The sequence below is a fragment of the Coffea eugenioides genome, chromosome 2, assembly GCF_003713205.1.
Source record: "Coffea eugenioides isolate CCC68of chromosome 2, Ceug_1.0, whole genome shotgun sequence".
Lineage (NCBI taxonomy): Eukaryota > Viridiplantae > Streptophyta > Magnoliopsida > Gentianales > Rubiaceae > Coffea > Coffea eugenioides.
Window position 1 is genome coordinate 22,847,390 of NC_040036.1, and position 18,515 is coordinate 22,865,904.

General features: G+C 36.4%; 2 protein-coding genes across 5 annotated transcripts; both read right to left on the minus strand.

The window, feature by feature from the left end:
- Nucleotides 1-1,473: 1,473 nt before the first annotated feature.
- LOC113762140 lies at nt 1,474-4,726 on the minus strand. The gene is made up of 2 exons (XM_027305438.1): nt 3,766-4,726; nt 1,474-2,091 (listed from the first exon to the last, which is right to left on the minus strand). Exons 1-2 carry the CDS (start codon nt 4,610-4,612, stop codon nt 1,724-1,726), a joined length of 1,215 nt encoding a protein of 404 aa, XP_027161239.1. The 5' UTR covers nt 4,613-4,726; the 3' UTR covers nt 1,474-1,723.
- Nucleotides 4,727-13,816: 9,090 nt separating this feature from the next.
- Nucleotides 13,817-16,200, minus strand: LOC113762142 (monoacylglycerol lipase ABHD6-like). Of its 4 annotated transcripts, none has more exons than XM_027305441.1 (4): nt 15,479-16,200; nt 14,484-14,576; nt 14,273-14,392; nt 13,817-13,973 (listed from the first exon to the last, which is right to left on the minus strand). In XM_027305441.1, the coding sequence occupies exons 1-4, from the start codon at nt 16,100-16,102 to the stop codon at nt 13,839-13,841; spliced, it is 972 nt and encodes a 323-aa protein (XP_027161242.1). In that variant the 5' UTR covers nt 16,103-16,200; the 3' UTR covers nt 13,817-13,838. The 4 variants fall into 4 exon arrangements, with proteins under 4 accessions (XP_027161242.1, XP_027161241.1, XP_027161244.1 ...); XM_027305440.1 differs by having other exon boundaries at nt 13,873-14,141; nt 14,273-14,340; XM_027305443.1 differs by having other exon boundaries at nt 13,879-13,973; nt 14,273-14,340.
- Nucleotides 16,201-18,515: the final 2,315 nt, after the last annotated feature.

The window sequence follows — 18,515 nt, forward strand, 5'->3', positions numbered from 1 at the left end:
AAAAGAAACATGTGACAAGATGCTTGTATTCCATGGGCATTACAACTAATTTATCTGTCCAAAAGCAAGTAACAAGAAAAATATAGGTGGCTTTCTTGACAGTTATTCAAACAGTATCTTGCCTAACCAAAAATGAAGAAAGCTGAAAGAACACCAATAAGAGCAATCACTTAACATATATAGACAACAAATCAAGCATCTGGTGCTTTGTTCATCATCAACGTTATTATCTATAACTTCCTTCCTGGTCATTTTTCTCCTGACTATTTCACAGGTACATTGATAACCACAAATGGAGCATAGTACTTTCCCGGCAATTCTATGAATGCCAAGTACCACACACAGAAGTTTGAACCACTACAAAACAGTCAAGCCAAGCAATTCTGCATTGCTGCAGCACCAATGTCCACCAACCATTATTGGCACTAATAGGCAGCATTTCTATGTGGTTATCCTAGGATTGTATACTTGCTAATTATCTACTGATGTGTGGAGCATGATTGGTGGAATGATAATGAAGTATCACTTGAAATTTACTTTTTTACCCAAATTTTCATTGGAAGACTTCATTGCTATATTGTGTGTACTTAGTTTAGGAGATTTAAGATGATTCTTTGATTCATCTGAATGCCTTCGTTGCATGTCCTCGTGTAGGGTTAATTTGATACTTAATTACTTGACTGCAGTAATTGATTAGTATTCAAGTTTGAACTTTGACCAAATGGTTGATAAGATGACTACTCATGTACTTCCTAATAATAATTTTAGTTAGATTTGTTTAATAAATTTTGAATATAATCATTTTAATTACATGCTTTGTTTAACTTTTGATTTAAACTGATTTAAGAAGATCTAAAAAAAAACTAGCAGGCATAAATATGGATATAGATTATCATTCAATCGGGGAAAAAAAAAAAGGAAAAGAAAGAGGCTTCATTATTGGACTCATCGGGTCACTATGGTGCGCGGCCCTTTACGAAGCCCTATTACGGGTTTAAGTAGGCATTGGGCTAGTTACTTTTTGGTGATCGAGCAGAGCTCAGAATAGCTGGAAAGAGAGCCCATCACGGATAAGCAATTTCTATCCTGACCAATTTGACCAAATAATAATAATAATCCTGACGAACAAAACTTTTTGAGTCCCACATTACCTTTTCGTTTTTGTCCATCAACATGTTACCACTTAAGAAAGAAAGAAAGAAAATTAAACAAATTAAACACTAGAAACAGAAAAAGAAGAGAAGAAAATGGGAACAAAAATTGAGCAGCCACATTTTTGTTAAAACAACTGCATTTTTTCCTTTTCTGAAAGTAAAGATAGACTTTGTCAAGAAAAATCAGGTTTTTAAATTTTATTTTTTTTATATCATCCATCGTACGGATTCTCTGATATATGTTGAACAACAATTCATGACATTCAAGGCAAGAACGTTAGCTGAAAGATTAAACATAGATAAATTTGGTCGAAAAGAATGGAAACATAAACAAGTAGATCTTTCAATCGCGAAGCTAAAATATTCACATTGTTTACTACAAGTAATATTCAAAAAGAAAATTTTACATCATGGGCCATCTTTTTTTCTACTATAAAAGTGCTTTATTTCTCGAGTCGGTTTTCGTCCTCCTTATTCTACGGAACAATGTAGACTGGTAGCTCCTCACCTGGAGCTGCCCTTCCTTATCCACAAGAAAATGGTGCTACGTACAAAAAAAGTCTATTTCTTTATATGCAGCAGATGTATGAGTTGGAGCGGAGCAATTGTCTGCGAGAAGCAATGCACCAGCGAGTGTAGCAATCGCGGAGGTTAGGCCAGTCAGAGGATGGACAATAGGTGAAGTGATGGATCCAGAGAGACAATACTTTCTCTTGATCCTCTTGATTGCCTAATGCCTCTATGACATCCTCCAGCACTTTTTCTAGCTCACCTCTTTCTTTTATGCTCAGGACTGGTGCATCTGTGCCCATGCTGGCTTGGCAAAGCAGCGGTATCCACAGTAACAGCATCTTCAATTTGGTCTGCCTGTCTTGCTCTTTTTTGGTTTCATCATCTTTTTTGGTACCCATGTCTTTGGCTTGTGTGAACAGGAATGCTGTTTAATCGGATATGCGACAACATGTTAGAACTTCCTTTGGCAATGTGACCAATAAATGGGGAATCCATCAAATCTACTGGTAAAGATAAGATCATCATTCCACTTATTGCTGCGTTTTTTTACTGTTACAGTTCCACTGCCTTTAAACATCACGTTCTATTAGCTGAGACAGTTAATATTGAATTTTTTCCCCACTCATACCTTACTCAGTGCTGCATTCTGCTAGTCTTTCATCTTGCTCCCCATTAATCTTTATTTTTCTCAGTCGAGAAGTAGGACATGGAGCATGATTTCATCTGCCCAAGTAACCCAAGTATAATCTATCGTAACTTTGCGGTATAGTATCCGAACTAAATCAAAGTGAAACTTTATGGAGATTGTTAGTTAAGGATTCTGAACTTTTCTAGGTTTATGATAAAACTAAAACCTATTAACTCTTTTAACTCTGATGATAACCTCAGACAGTTTACCATAGTTCTTATGGCTTACATGTTTAATTCCCCTAAAGGTAAATCAACAAAGCATTATTTGTTTTTCCGAACACGATAAATTCAATTCTACAAATACTCCTACTCTATACTAGGGGAAGGGGAGGACCTAAAGAAGTCAAAGGAAAATTCAGAGGAGACTGAACTACCGTCGGTTCAGACGGATGCTTATGCACTCCATTTCATTGGCGAAATTTGTCAAAAGTCTGAATTTTTAGAATATAGGTCAAGAGATTTGATCCCTTGACCAACACCCAAATCGAGCTTTAAAGCTCTCTTGGCACTCTTAAGAGTAGTTGGTTAAATCAACAAAGCATTAGCAGGGGGTGAATTTGCTACAGAATTTGTGTACTTTCGGTATTCTGGCAAAAACTACTGAACCTACAGAGAGAAGAAGTTAAACAAAGGATACGATAGAAGCATTGATCTCAAGTAGAATGGCTTCAGAAACTTTGGAACCTACTGTCCAAAAAGTTCAAAAAGAAACGACCCACTTCATATTATCAATAATTTTTTATTTTTCCCCAACCGAATCGACAATTCAGACGGTCATTTTAGGCGCTACCTTTGGCCTGATTCTATGATAGAAAAGTCCCAAATCCTCTACAAAGATTTGAGATTCATATATTCTACGTTTAAAAAGAAGTACGACGACGGAGGCGATCTATGCCAAAACCTTGGGCATTAACCAAGAAATTATATCCTACTTCATAATTCTCCTCGGTGTAATTTTTGAATCGTTGGCCAAATAATAAACGCAACTAAACCCTTCCAACATGACCTGTAAATATGTGCAGTTAATGACTCCACCCTCACAAGCCGGATATTATGCTTCTTGCTATCTGAGCTAATAAACGTCACAAAAATTTAACTTCCAACTGTTACTGACTTAAAAAGAAGACAAAACGTCATAAAGATATGGGCCCAAATAGTTTAAGCCTTTTTTTGACCAAAAAAAAAAAAAAAATTTAGCCTTTACGCTCAATAATGTGCTGATAAACTTTTCTCCTCTTTTTTTTTTTTTTCCCCTTTGCTACTGTTTTTAGTACCTTACAATCATTGTACGACAAAAAAAAAAGGAATAAATTTTTACCACAAGCATATTCCCCGAAACGCCTATTATGATTGAATAAATGTAAGCTTTTACTGTATCGAGATATAAAAGTATAAAAAAGGGGGTTACCTGAAATCTTGACTATGAAGCCCTGAAGCCGTGGCTCAGTCGTCAGAGAAAGCCAAGCCAAATTTGAAGCCGAAGCCCACCGACTAGCAGCTTCCTCAATAGACCCACAGGCCGCCATTTTCTGAGCCAGCCATAGTAATTCAGCAGCAAGTTTCTCAGCCGAGCTAGCCGAACGGTTCAGCTCATCGCTTGACCTGCCACGAAGCCACACCCTGTCACTACAGTATTTAACTGCCCTCCTCAAACGGCTCAACAAAAAATAATACTGGACTTCAGCCGTCCCATTCATAGGCTCACCATTCCTAACACTGGCAAAGCTACCAAAACCACGTCCTTGGTCCAACATGGCGGCTTCAAGCTGGCTCAAGGTGCGCGCAAAAGCCGCGGATAGAACGGTGCGATTAACTTCTCTCAATGCATCATCATTCTCTGATAAATTCTCATCAATAATTCTCTCGGCTAATGATCTGACAACCTCGTACTTTCTCGAGCTGACCGGAATATCATTAACAATCGACAACAGTTGGGAAAGAGCTCTAGCAATACCCGAGTCACCGGTGCATCCTGTCGCACCACCACCACCTCCTCCACCGCCTACGGTGGCCGGAACATATCTATCACCGTTCTTGTACTTATCCTCAGGTGGATCCAAACTGGGAAAGAAAGAAGGTAGGATGCGAAGAAAGAAGAGAAAAGATGAGAGGATAACATAGCGCAAACCTTCAAAAACCTTAGAATTCTGGGAAAAAAAAGCAAGGCATTTGTCTGCAAAGATGAAGAGTGAGGTAATAAGGTTTCTCAAAAGAAGAGGAGACATGGAGATTAGGGAGGCTTCCATAATGGACATGGAGATGAGGGAGTACTCCTTTGTTTTCCTTCTCAGCCTATTTCTCTCTCTCTCTCTCTCTCTCTTAATTGTTGTCGTCTACTTTGTTTCCCTTCTCAGCCTCTCTCTCTCTCTCTCTTAATTGTTGTCGTCTTTAAATATTTGCGGTTTTGTTTCGGATGATGGAGATAATGTATTGGTGGCTACCGTACAAAATTCTGAAATTTTGATCACCTAAGATTAGTGTTTGACAGCAACTTCTATACACAGAATTCAAGCGCAGAGGATTCCTTTTTTTTTTGGACTCTTGCACATTCTTTGTTTAATTTAAGTATGTTCTTCTGATGGCCCAGACAACTCGTACCCTTTTTGGGGATTTTCATCTTTAAGCCATGCTCACAATTGAGATTGGATTTTAATTATGTCTCAAAGTATGAAATTAAACAATTTGTTGAAATATTAACTTCTTATGCATTGATAGTGTAATAATTTTTTATGTTAATAATTATGAATATATATTACATATATATAATTTAAATTCATATGTTACGTGATAATATATAAAACCTTTTAATGCAAAAAAAATTGTATACTGATCATTCAGTGTGTTTTTTGCTTTTTAGCCATAGTCGGTAGCTTCTTTTCTTTTTTTTTTTTTCCGAAAAAAGCCATAGTGGGTAGCTTCGAGGACAAATGCGTGTTGGACTTTGGACGGTGGAAATTTTTTTTTAAAAAAAGAGGCATGTGTGATTGTGCGCGCGTGGGTGTGTGTGTCTTTTTTTTGGGCAAAAAACATCAGCTGCCATTAAACTATTGTCAGGATCATGTTTTGACCATCAAACTATTTTTTGTTAATAATTGGTCACTGAACAACTTAATCAGTAAATTCGTGGTCATTTCGTTGATAATGATTCCTAATTTCTAAAAGAGCAAATTATTCGGATGGCCATTAAACTTTTGCGATCGTCGAGTTTTGGTCACTGAACTATTAAAAGTCTGGTTTTGGTCACTGAAATGTCTAAAGTTAAGACTCGAGACCATTCCGTTAGATTTAGTCGTTAAGTATGCTAGATCTGAGTGTCTGCGCAATTTTCAAAGCATAAAAATGCCGAATTTACTGCCTTCTCAATCTACTCTTTCTAATTATCCCTGCTCCTCAAATCCAATGGCATCAAAATTTTCCTCTTCTTCTTATAAAACTGCCAGATCAAGAATACCGAGACAAACTAGTCCCTCTAGTGCAACCATCATTGCCGCCCCAACAATTTCATTCTGCTTCAGCTCCTTCTAGTGGATTTGCTGTGTCAGCAGCTACTCCACTTTCCGCACAACCAACAAGCCAATTGCCTGCATCAGCAACCAGTGTTGGCCAAAAGCTGCCTCCGTATCCCTTATTTCCGCCCACTCTTATTCCTGGAATGATAAGAAAAATACAGATTGGTAGTGGGGTGCCTTATTGTCCCATGAGCCCAGCCCCAGCGACAGAAAGTGTAAGAAAAACAGAATGGGATATATATCCCTCGAGCACTCAAAATCAGAATTCCCAGATCCCATATTTAATTACTTCCGTACCTTCTTTGTTCGTAAGTTAACTCCAAACACCCAATTGGGTACAAGAACACCTCAACCCTGCTATTACACGGTAGACGACTGAGAGTGAGAGCATATAAATACCAATATAACGACTATCACTTTCATCTTCTTCTTTCAACTGCCTCTCTCTCTTTCTTCCCCTTTCTTGAGCTTCCAAAAACTGGCCTTTTGCAGTAAAATTTTATCCACATTCCTCTATAATCAAATAATCAATCAGATTTGTACACATCTAGAGAGGGGTGGGAAATGAGATACCGAGAGAGACATTTGTTTGATCTGAGGTGCATGATGGACAGGATAGGAATTCGGGCTATTACTAGAATTTCTGTTGGTGGTGAATTGGATGATGGCAGGAGTAAAGGGTTCGATTCATGAGTACAGGAATGCTGCGTTCATAGCCTAGTACAATTCTTTTTTCTTTCTGGGAGGCAACGAACTGGTATACTTAACGACTAAATCTAACGGAATGATCTTGAATCTTAACTTTAGACATTTCAGTGACTAAAACCAGACTTTTAATAGTTCAGTGACCAAAACTCGACGATCGCAAAAGTTTAGTGGTCATCCGGATAATTTGCTCTTTCTAAAATTAGCAGGATACGTGGCAAAGGACAAGGACAATTTTGTCCAACAATTTGCAAATCAAATGCCACCATTTTCTGCTGCCGCTGCTCAGTCAATAAGCCGAAACCCAAGTCCAAGAACCCCAAGAATCAACTTTCCGACGACAACGCCCGCCGGATTATCAAAGCCAAAGCCCAGTACTTGAGCCAGTTGAGGCGCAACCAGGGCTCCTGGGTTCAGATTCCCAAGTGGATTAAGAGGACCCTGAGCAGATGGAGACGATAGGGATGTATAATCCCACTGATTGGCTCTTTTTTTGTTGCTCGACTTATTTAGTCAAATCCTTGTACTCCTGTGAACAGCCATCAACCATCGTTCCCATGGCGCAGCCGGCTATAATGGCACCTATTCTTTCGCATATCAAGGCTGAACACGATCCCAATCCACCACCTCCGCAACCAGAAACTGCCACCCCATCAACCAAGAGCCACAACCCACCACCATCACTTCCCTCCCATCTCGACCATCACAAACCCCGTCATCTCCTCCGTTAGTCCCATCTTTTCTCAATTCAATCACCTACCTTCGCGACCTGTCCGTCGCCCTTGAAGCCTTCAACAGTTGCTATTACGACCTCCAAGCTCACCTTGATTCCATTAATTCCGCTCTTGATTCCCAATTATCCTTCAAAAAATCTAATCTTTCCTCCCCACCTTGTGAAATTTTACCCATTATTCCCCTTCCTCCGCCCACCTCTATCCGACCGCCATCAAACCCTTCTCCAGTAAAAGAAAAAGAAAAAGGAAAAGGGAAAGCATGTCAATCAGAGCTGGAAAGCCTTTGTACATTAATGTCTAGCAGAGGGCTTCGGAAATACATGGTAACTAATATTGGAGAACCGGATAAACTCCGGGAAGAAGATCCAAAAGCATTGGAACTCTCGCCTAATCCGGCAAAATTGGTTCTGGAATGCTCTGGGAGATTTTTTTTAGCAAGGGAGTAAAGCTTATACTAAGGATTCCCCCATGATTCCGGCGAGGGAGGCTTCTGTTTTAGTGTTAGAGTGTTTTTTGCTGATGAAAAATGACGGTGGCAATGATAGAGTGATTAAGATTGAGAAGGCGACAAAATTGTCCCTGTCCTTTGCCACGTGTTCTGCTAATTTTAGAAATTAAGAGTCATTATTAACGAAATGGCCACGGATTTACTGATTAAGTTGTTCAGTGGCCAATTATTGATGAAAAATAATTCGATGGCCAAAACATGATCCTCACAATAGTTTTATGGCCGCTCGAGTTTTTTGCCCTTTTTTTTTTTCTTGTGAGGGGTTGTGTGGTTCAGTCGTTCACGATCACCCAGGCTCTCGACAAGGATTTTAGGATTTTAAGTCTACCAAAAAAAAAATTTTACAACGCAAGTATCACGGATTCAAGTTATCTTTTCTGGATTTATTAGAAAAAGCCAAAAGACGGTGCTAATAGCAAAGGATATCCATTTGCCTTGAGACTATAATCATTTCGAAACAATCACCAAAAAAAAAAAAAAATCATTTCAAGCCAATTTTTGCAGGTGTGAAAGAGTTATATTCGTCATTATTTTTTCTTTTAGTTTTATCAAAGCCAACTTGCAACGTTGCATCACGCGATTTTTTTAAGGATTAACATAAAAATTTGGGGTACGTACAATAAAATTGAAAATTGAAATTTGAAAATGTTAATTATTAAAATTAGAATTATTAAATATTAAAATCTTAACATTTGAGCGTATTCTGTATCGAGTAAAAACTGATAAATGAACAAATTAGTACTTATTGTTTTGATTAAATTTTATCTAAATATTTTATAATCATTTAATTAATTAAAATGTTTTATTTTTTTATTATTAAATATGTCTGGACACATTATAATCTGAAACCAATAAAAAAAATGTAAGCGGTAAAAGTTCTGGATGCTCCAAGTTCTCATCTAAAACATGTCTTCTTTCCTTGTGCTCACGGTCACTTCCTGACCTCATTGAGCGGCGATTGAGATCCAATTAGAATCAAGTTTTCGCGACACGTGTCATCTCTCCCGTGAAGAGGAAACAAATAATGCAAGTCTGTGAAGAGGGAAATAATGTGCAAGTCATAAGGTCGCGACAGGTCACATGCACATTGGTTTTCTTTTCTCTCGGCAGATCCAGTTGCCAAAACATTTATTAGTAACTAAAAACTGTCATTAAATCATTAATTTGGATTGTGCTCGCACCTTTCGTGTGTTTCTCATGTTTTTTTGGTTCTTTTTTTGTTTTTTCCTTTAATGCCCTCCTGCTTTTGGTGGTGAAGCAGAGGACACCTGATGGCTATCACGGACTTTACACGAATTTCTCAACCAAGCATAATGATAACGATCTGTACAGTTGTGGGAGACTTCACGGGCATGCAACCCAATTAGTGGTCACCAATCACGATTAAGTAAAAGAAAAGGGACGATAGATCAAAAAGCTTGAAGAGTGATTGATGAAAGAGACGGAAGAGTTAAAGAAAGGAAAGGAGTGTTAATCTTAAACCCAACATTGATTATAATTTGGTTATTACAAATCGAGTCATAGTAATATGCTTAGGTAAATGGTTTAGGTAATAGACAGCAAAGAAAATGGCAATTGTTTTATAGTGCATTACAAAGGTTTCATGTAATTTAATTTCATATGTTAATACACGGTTAAATTAGTCATTGGGCCCCAATTGACGTGGAAAAGATGCTCATGCTGAGTTGTCTTGTTAATACTTCTGCCGAGTGCCGACGTCTCGTCCTGTGTCCGGTCCGGTGGAGGGTCCATCCCACCTTCCCCAGCCACGTTCTGACGTTTGATGCACATATTATTGGACGGTGACTTGAACGACGTGAATGAGTTCCTAATCCTCTGCTGTCACAGCACTCCATCATATATTAATTTGATTTTGACCCAAGAAACCTCCCTTGCCGGCTCTTACTCAAATTGCTCTGCTTCATGAAAAGTCTTGCTTTCAACGTGCCCTGTCCTGTTTGAACTGTGCTGGGAAAGAGTTTCAAATAATTTCTTCTTTGTTAGTGCAGCGTACACCGTGCAGCCGTACCGCAGTTTTGGAGCATGCATCAAATCGCGGAGAATTTTTCGTTTTCAATTTGTGTTGGATACGCTAAAAATCTCGACGGCTCTTAATGCCCCGTACCAAACAAACGGGAAAAAGGAGTGCCAAGTTGTTGTACCAGCAAAAGTTTGTACTCCAATTATTGAAGAAACAACATGCACGCGCAAGAAAAAGGTCATAAGTTTCTGTTCTGTACTGCGCGGATCACATGCTTCGACGTTGTCCGCTTCAAACCAATTGATATACTACTAATTCTTATACTTCCTTTTAGTAGTTTAAACTCCTATAAACTAATTGTTCGTAAATTTGAATTTCTCATCTTATATATAATTAATTAAGTTGATATAAAATTCACCAATACAATGAAACTGTGTGATTGAATTGGACAAAACTCAACTTACTTTTGAGACCGCGATCTTTATAGTCATTGATTTGGACTTTATGTTTGGATTTATGATATTTCATCCCACATCTTTTGGAAAAGTAAAATATTATTATAAATCAATGCTCAAGTAGAGTCTGATCACTCAAGTTTAACTTGAGAGATTCATTTTGGATTAGTGACAGAGGTCAAATAATTGACCTTGTTTTTTTTTGGTTTTTCCAAACGATAACATGACCTTGTTTGTTGAGATGACAGAATTTTTCAGACTTGCCATAATTTATGTCGTCAAAGTGCGGTCGGGTAAACAGAGCAAGACTTGCTAGTTTACCAATACAACATGATATTTTTTTCAATGTCACATTTAAGTTCTGAAGACTTAGCATCCACAACAGTTAAGTTCTGAAGATTTCCTATATATATATATATATATGAATTAATCTTTCTTACACTGACAGTGTATACATTATTAGCGTTGGATAAATGATAATTATGTAAATTTTGAAATTAAAATTCAATTTTTGTACATATGTCATGAATCCAACTGATGATCCAGCTTCGAGTGCTAGCATTCTATGTTCATTGCTGTGAATTGACAAGCGTACCCTTGGTGGAATGATGATTACATCCTCAAATTCTGCTTATCTGGCTGTAGTGATAGTTTTACCCTTTTAACCATCCATTAGGTCTCTAGTTAAGACAGAGAGGTAGTTAGTTGGGTGAACTTGGAACTATTGCAAACGCTGAGTCAAGCAATCAATTGAGCTTGTGCAAAGAGCAGGACTAATTAAATTCAATAACTGATGCATCATTAAGACAATATGAATTCGTTAAGATGATGATTAATTGACTACTCCACGGCGCCATGGTGTAACAGTAGATGTTTTCCTCTCCTCCTGAACTTCCGCATGTGCAATTGAACTCATACAAAGAGTTGATGATTAGAACGAGCAATTATGGCATCTTTAAGATAGGAGTAATGCATGAGAGATGAGGAATCTCTTGGAAAGCATCTTTGAAGCGTAACTACAAAACTTTTCCCCTTCTGCTGCGTTTGTTGAGCAGATTTTTGAAAATCTTTTCCCCTTCTGTTGCATTTGTTGAGCAGATTTTTGGGGTATCTGCAATAATGGGGATTGTTAATACAAAACATGATTGGTTCAGTTGATTATGGTTCATACCATGATTGGTTCATCTTTTTTTTTTTTTTTTTTTTATAAAGGATTTGAGGGTATTGTAAGCCAGAATTTTTGGAGAGACGGATTTCATCTTGTTGTTAAGGTAATGAATTAGTTATTTTAAATTATACTTTGCTTCAAATCAAATCTATTTACTCTTTTATTCAAACTTTTTTTGTGGAATTTTTTTTCTATCTATTTTCGAAATTCATGTTGTTTTTGTTGACTTAATTTGTGAAATTTTGTTTAATTGGTCATGCTAACAATTAATTGAGGTCTTCATACGACCGAATCTCTTAGTTTTTTTTTTTCTTGAATTGGTAAACTAATTTCCAATAATATTTGGCCAGTAGATTACTTTCAAATAATACCCTATCCAAACAAACCCTAAGATTACTTTTTCTACATGTTGTTAACTAAGATTTTGTCAAAGTGTTGCTTTGATTTATTTGATTACCATTCTTTTAGGTATATACCCTTGCAATTGTGATTTTAGTGATTAAATTTACTTGCTTACAACTTCCTTTTTATATGTGGCTTTGTATTCCTGATTAAATTTCTCAATTTTTTAGATTTCCCATTTTTAAAATTACTTGGATTATATGACATGTTAATTGTATATGTCAATTAATGGTCTAAATGAATGATCTACAATGTCCTACAATTGTATATATTGTTAGATTAATGATTTTTCATGCTTCTTTTTGTGTTATACCTTCTTGCTTATGTGTGGATTGGTGATTGTGTTTTAATTAGCTATTGAACCCAACTATACGAAGAGAAAGAAAATCCAAATGAATCTAAACACCATTCCACTGCTTTCTTCATTTTCATATACTTCACTTTTATTTATTTTATGCATTATTAAGAGAGTTTAGATGGACATGGTATGCATAAGGAGGGTTTTAGAAAACCGTTCATCGAGGCAAATCCTCTTCATAAATGTCTATGGACGGTCTGAACACCCCTAATTACTTATTATTATGTTTTAAGCTTGAAAAGCACATTTTTTATTTGGGTTTTTGTGGCAAGAATACTTGATGATCCAATTAGTCAAGGTAGGAGTGTGCAAAATTGAAAAATTTTGATTTACCGAATGAATTCGAATTGAATTCGGAATTTCGAATTCGGTAATTCGGAATGAAAATCGGATTATCCGATTTTGAATTGGTCGAATTCGATAATGAAATTTTTCAATTCGAAAATTTCGATTTCGAATTCACAATTCGAAATTGAAATCAAAATCGAAATTCCTATTTCGATTTCAAATCTGTTTTTCATATATATATATAATATATAATATAACATTTATATTATAATAATAATTTTTGTATTCATGAATTTGATGAAATCGGAATTCCTATTTCGATTTCAATTTCGTTTTCACATATATATATATAATATTTTTTTAATATATGTAATATAATATTTATATAATAATAATAATTTTTATATTCATGAATTCGGTGAAATCGGAATTTACCGAATTCTGAATTGAATTCGCAACGAATTCAAATTCGGAGTTGGTGAATTCGAAATCAAAATCGATCAAAAATTTTAATACCAAAATTTCCAAAAAATCCGATTTCAAAATTCCGAATTACTGATTTCGATTTAGATTCACAGCCCTAAGTCAAGGCGCCAAAGTCTAAATGTCTAATGGATGCCCGTTTCATGTGTCATATTTTTAGAAATATAAGATTAATTAAAATAAATAAATAAATATAAGAGAAGATAAATATAATTAAATAAAAATATATATATATAAATGCAAAGAGGATCATGATTGTTACTATGTGCATATGGATGATTGTTACTGTCCGTTACGGACAAGTGCTGACCATTCATCCATGTTGAAGGGAAAATGGCTACCGGTCAAACCAGCCAAATTACACTTATCCCATTCTTGTTCTCTCTCCCTGCAACCCATCACATCATCATCCTCTTCCTCCTCATCATTCTTCAACTACCAATTGTCCACCAATAAACCCCTCTGACACATGAAAAAATTGAACACTTAAAAAGAAAAATTGTTAGTTCAGATTGGTTTAATTCCATCAGTGGCTAATAGGGACTAGAGGATGAAGGGAATATGTGAAGAAAGAGATTGCAAGATTAATGACAAAGCCTCAAAGTGGAGGAAAAATGAAGGCAAAGACGGGGGTTGAATTAAAAATGGGAAGACAGTGGATTTGTGGGTGGGAGGCAGCGGAAGGGAGGAAAGGAATTAGGTGGGTGAGATGATGGAGTGAAATTGGGAAGTATCAGCAGGGCCACCAGCATAGGGGCTGAATTGGGTTCGTAACGTGGTTTGTTATGTTGGTGCATTCTGTGATTAATCAATATTGTAATGGCTCTACCGAAATATTGAGGAAACCTAGAGAACAGGCATTCATTGTAACTTCAAAAGTTACAGTGTCTCTAATCCAACCATCGTCCAATAATTATTAGGTGATTAAGTTCCACATACTCCGTATAGTTCACAACAATCTTCACTGCATTGGATTTGTGAAAGACGAGGCAGTTGTTGATTAGCTGCTCCAAAAGCGTCGATGCCTGTAGTAATTAATCAAGGAATGGGAGGAGGAGGAGGAGCAGGGGGCGGAATCAGAAGAATCAACAAGAAATGTTTTGAGATGTTTGTTAAATTCCTTAGGCTTCTCCAAGTTGACGCCATGTCCTGCATGTTTAATCACCTCAATTCGAGCATTTTCCCCAATATGCCTGCATGCTCATGGACATGATATTTTTTCCTCAATTCCCAAGTCACATAACACAGAATTAATTTGTAATTGTACATAAAGGTTACTCCTCGATCTCATTAGACGGAAACAAACAGCTAGTTGAAAGGTTACCTTTTCATTCTGTGACCCAATTCCACGGGGAAGATTTGATCCTGCTCCCCCCATATGATCAATGTGGGCTGTTTCAAATATGATACCATTTTGAATCAAGAAAGAAATTAGTCCATCCATCTAGAAAGCGCGGGTGTCAGATGGATTCAGTCATGATAGCACAAAATTCCAACCTATAGCACCATTATATTTTAGGAAGACTCAATCAAACCTGTGTGATTCTGGGAATCTTTGAGAGCTGTCGATCTTTGAGTATATTTTTTATGAGTTCCCTCTTCTCTTTTACGTGGTCTGTGCACATTACCTGCCCATGCAACAAACAATAATATCATCACCCAATTGCAAATTGAAGTGTTTAAATGCTGCAATGAAATAATTAAGCGGCATGCATCTAAACGAGCATGACAAATTTCAACCGGTTATCGTATTTTTGGAAGGGTATATATATATATATATATTCCTATCACTCATTTTAACCTTTCAATGTGCATCCGGGCTTCAACTAGCTATTTGTTTCCATCTAAGATCGATGAATAACCTTTATGTACTACTACAAATTAATTCTGTGAATATGACATGGGCAGAATGTTGTGTAGTAATTAAGGTCATGTAAAGATGTTCCCCTTTTCTTCTTGGTTTGTTAAACAAGTATAGTGCTTGGCTAGTTGTCCGGTCCCGGTGGGAATGCAACACTGGTTTCTTGTCACAAGGGTTCATTTCTTCTTAGTTAGGACTGATATGTGTGTGTGGTGGGGCTAATTACACTCTTCTCCAGGGTGTAAATGAATAATAGCAAAGTAGTAAGGGGTGTAATTGTAATTGTAAAAAAAATTAGAAGTAGCAGCAGCAGGTAGTTAAGAGTCGTTGAAAGAAGAATTCTCAATGCCTGCACTAATCTTCTCTTTCCCTGCACTAATTCTTCTATTTATGTTCATCAAATTTCTATTAAGAATTGAGGGTCCTGACAGATTGCCGGCAGTCGCAGAGCTAGGAATTAGATAGTCTCAATGCCGTGCGCATGAATTGCCAAATATTGAACCCAAGCACCAACCCAAATCCTACCAGATCGAGAAACTGAGAGGCATTTTGGACAAAATTGTGATGGAACCATTTCCAGAGTTTTTCTTTTCTTCTCTTTTTTTATTGGAGCAAGGGAAATGCATAAACCTTGACATGCACAGAGAGAAAGAACGAAGCTAGGCTTACATCAATAAAATCTGTAAGGAAGCACGAGGGGACTCTTTTGACAGGCTTGACGAATGTAAGATTGAACAGTTCCTGAAGTTTATCCGGGGTCTGGGGCACCAAAACTTCAGCAGCCTCGTCTAAATCCGGAATCGGGAACAGACCCTTCTCCATATCCTTCTCCTCCGAGCAAACACCGGTGGAACATAGAACCAATTTCTCTATTGCCTCGGGAAACTGTACCGCCATGCTGTACCCTACAAACCCACCATAACTTATGCCCACCAAGTTCATCTTTTGTACCCCGTGCAGCTCCATCAATTTCATGACACATTGTGCCTGGAATTCCTCCGTTCTCTCGGGACTCTTGGTCGAGGATTCGCCAAAAAAGAGGAGATCAGGGACGTAGGTGTTGAACCTTGGCACGAGGTGGCGGAGATGCTCCCGGTATTGCCACATTGCATTGGCTCCAAAGCCATGCAGCAGCAGAAGATTAGGTTTCGATGGTTCGGCCGTTTTTGGCACCCAACAATGCATGACGGTACCATCCCCAAAATCTGTTGTGACAGATTTGAGGCCAGCGTAGGCGAAAAAGTACCTATGAAGCCAATCTGCTGATGCTGTGAAGCTAATGCCTCCTGCCATTTATGTCAAACCTCAGAGGTTTCAAGCTCTTCCAAGAGTGGTCGAAACTTAAAAAAGTTTATTTTTCTTTTGGGTATTCTTCTCCTAGAAATTTTGTAGATTTCCTCTGTCAAGACAAACAAAGAAATTGTAGCTAAGAGAACGAGAGAATGGCTATAATTTAGCTCGTGGAACACCTCCGATCCTCGGCCCCACGACGGATTATTAGTCTGTCGACGCCGTTAAAATCACGTGCGTTTTCAACTTCTATATTTCCCAAATCCCCTAAAACTCCAATCCAACTTTATATTTTCCAATTCTCCTAAAAATCCAATCGGGCTTTGGCTTGTATTCCTCGTTAAGAAAAGCAAAAACAGATATTTGATGTAATTAATTATTAGAAATAACTAAATTAGCATACTGTGTCTTTTCCAATTCCATAGAGCGAATAGAAGGAGAAAACCCCCTCTTTTTTTTTTAATCTTCAATATTTGTTTATGAAGACTAGGTTTAAATCTTGTTTACGGCTTGGATGGCAGTTGTAGTTGTGTCCAAATTTTGGAGTTTATTGCTAAAATAACTCTTCTTCTAAAATATATATCCAAAGTAACCTAATTTTAAAAATTATTACCTTTATAATTCTCTTTTTGCCACAAAGGTTGCATATGTGGCAGGATGGAAATAGAGACATATTCTATCTTTCTTTTTTATCTGATATCCCCCCGGATTCTCTCTCTGAACTTTTTCCTTTAGTTAATTTTTTCTTGTCAAAAGTAATTTTGAGAAGCCAATATTTATATTAACAGAATCTAAAACTTCACTATCATTCCTGATATTGTATTCGTGGATGAAAATGTTCTTCTTGAATTGATGATCTTAAGGTAAATGAAGATTATTCTCTTGTCTTTTCTATTGTGTAGTTTTTGGAACATTCCTATAGCCTTCAAAAAAATTTTGAATACTAATTGTGTAACAAATGATTTCCCATACCATGTGTTTGTTAAAATGTCCAAGAGGAAAACTACATAACAACATAGATTCATACTCAATATGTTTGATTTCCACCATATACACGAGCATGTTCATTTGTAGTGCTTCTCTATCACATGATCAAATAATCTCATATACTTAATGTATTTTTGCACATTTATTCAACATCAATCAATGGTTTGTGCTACTTCTGAGCAACTTGAGCATTATCTTAATTGCATTAGTAGATTTCTTTTGCATTACATGAAATTTATTAGTCTCAATTTCGATTTAATCTACTAGTGGTTCTTGTATCTAATGGTATTCTAAATAACATGTAAATGATAACCTTGCTAATTATTGACAAACACTGGTAGTTCTTGTCTTAGATAGCATGACAATATTTGCTTAATTAATGATTTTTTTAATTTTGTGTAGGTGGTGCTGCTGAATTTTGTAGCAATGGCTGGTAAAAATGTTACTATATTTTTTTATTGTAATGGTAGGATGACAACAGGCATACATGGTCTTAGTTACGAGGGTGTTACTCCAAAAGCCATTCGAGTAAGTTATCAGATAAAATACCATGAAATCATGGACAAGATATATGTTATCAATGGCTATGAAAAACATCAAGTTGCGATAAAAAACTTCTAACTTGTGATACCTCTTTGTTTTCCTCATTCCCTATATGTGATTTGCAATGATCAAATAGAACTTACCCATTTTGGAGATAGGATTAGTGAAGTGCTCGAATTTAGCATTATTGAAGTGCCTGAACATAGAATGAGTGGATTGCGTAATGACATTTTTGTATTCATTTCCCCTTTGCTAACACTTAAGGAAGTTTCAAGAGTGTGGGTTCAAATATTTCAAAATTGCTTGCAATTGGCAATGATTATGAGACACATTTATTGATTGCAAATTTATTGTAATTATATTATGAAAGTTTATTTACTTCAGAATATCTTGTTTTTTTAGTTCGTTGCATAAGATATGGATGTGGAGAACTTTATTACATTATTAAAATTTAATTAAAAAATCTTATTTTTGTCTTTTTTTCCCTTATAACATGACTTTTTCCAGTAGTAGGATGCCATTTGCCTTTTATAATACTTGATTACTTATATAATAATCAAATTGAAAACTTGAAAATTTCAATTTGATAACTTTTTGTAAAAGTTCTTTTCAAGAAGTAGGAAGCATAACATAAACAAATATGATAACCTTGAAGTTTTTGTAACTTTTTCTTGTTATTACTTACAATTTTCATTGCAATTTTTGTATTTTGCAAATTTATTTTTGAAAAATATATGAAATAAGTTGATACATTTTTTTAAAAGTGTAGAGACCACTAATAGTAAGGTCAAATAACGGTAGAATTTATTTTAAATAATTATAAGGAAATTATCAAAGTTACGCAATTTTCTTGTGCCTTTATAATAAAAAAGTTTAAATTTTTAGT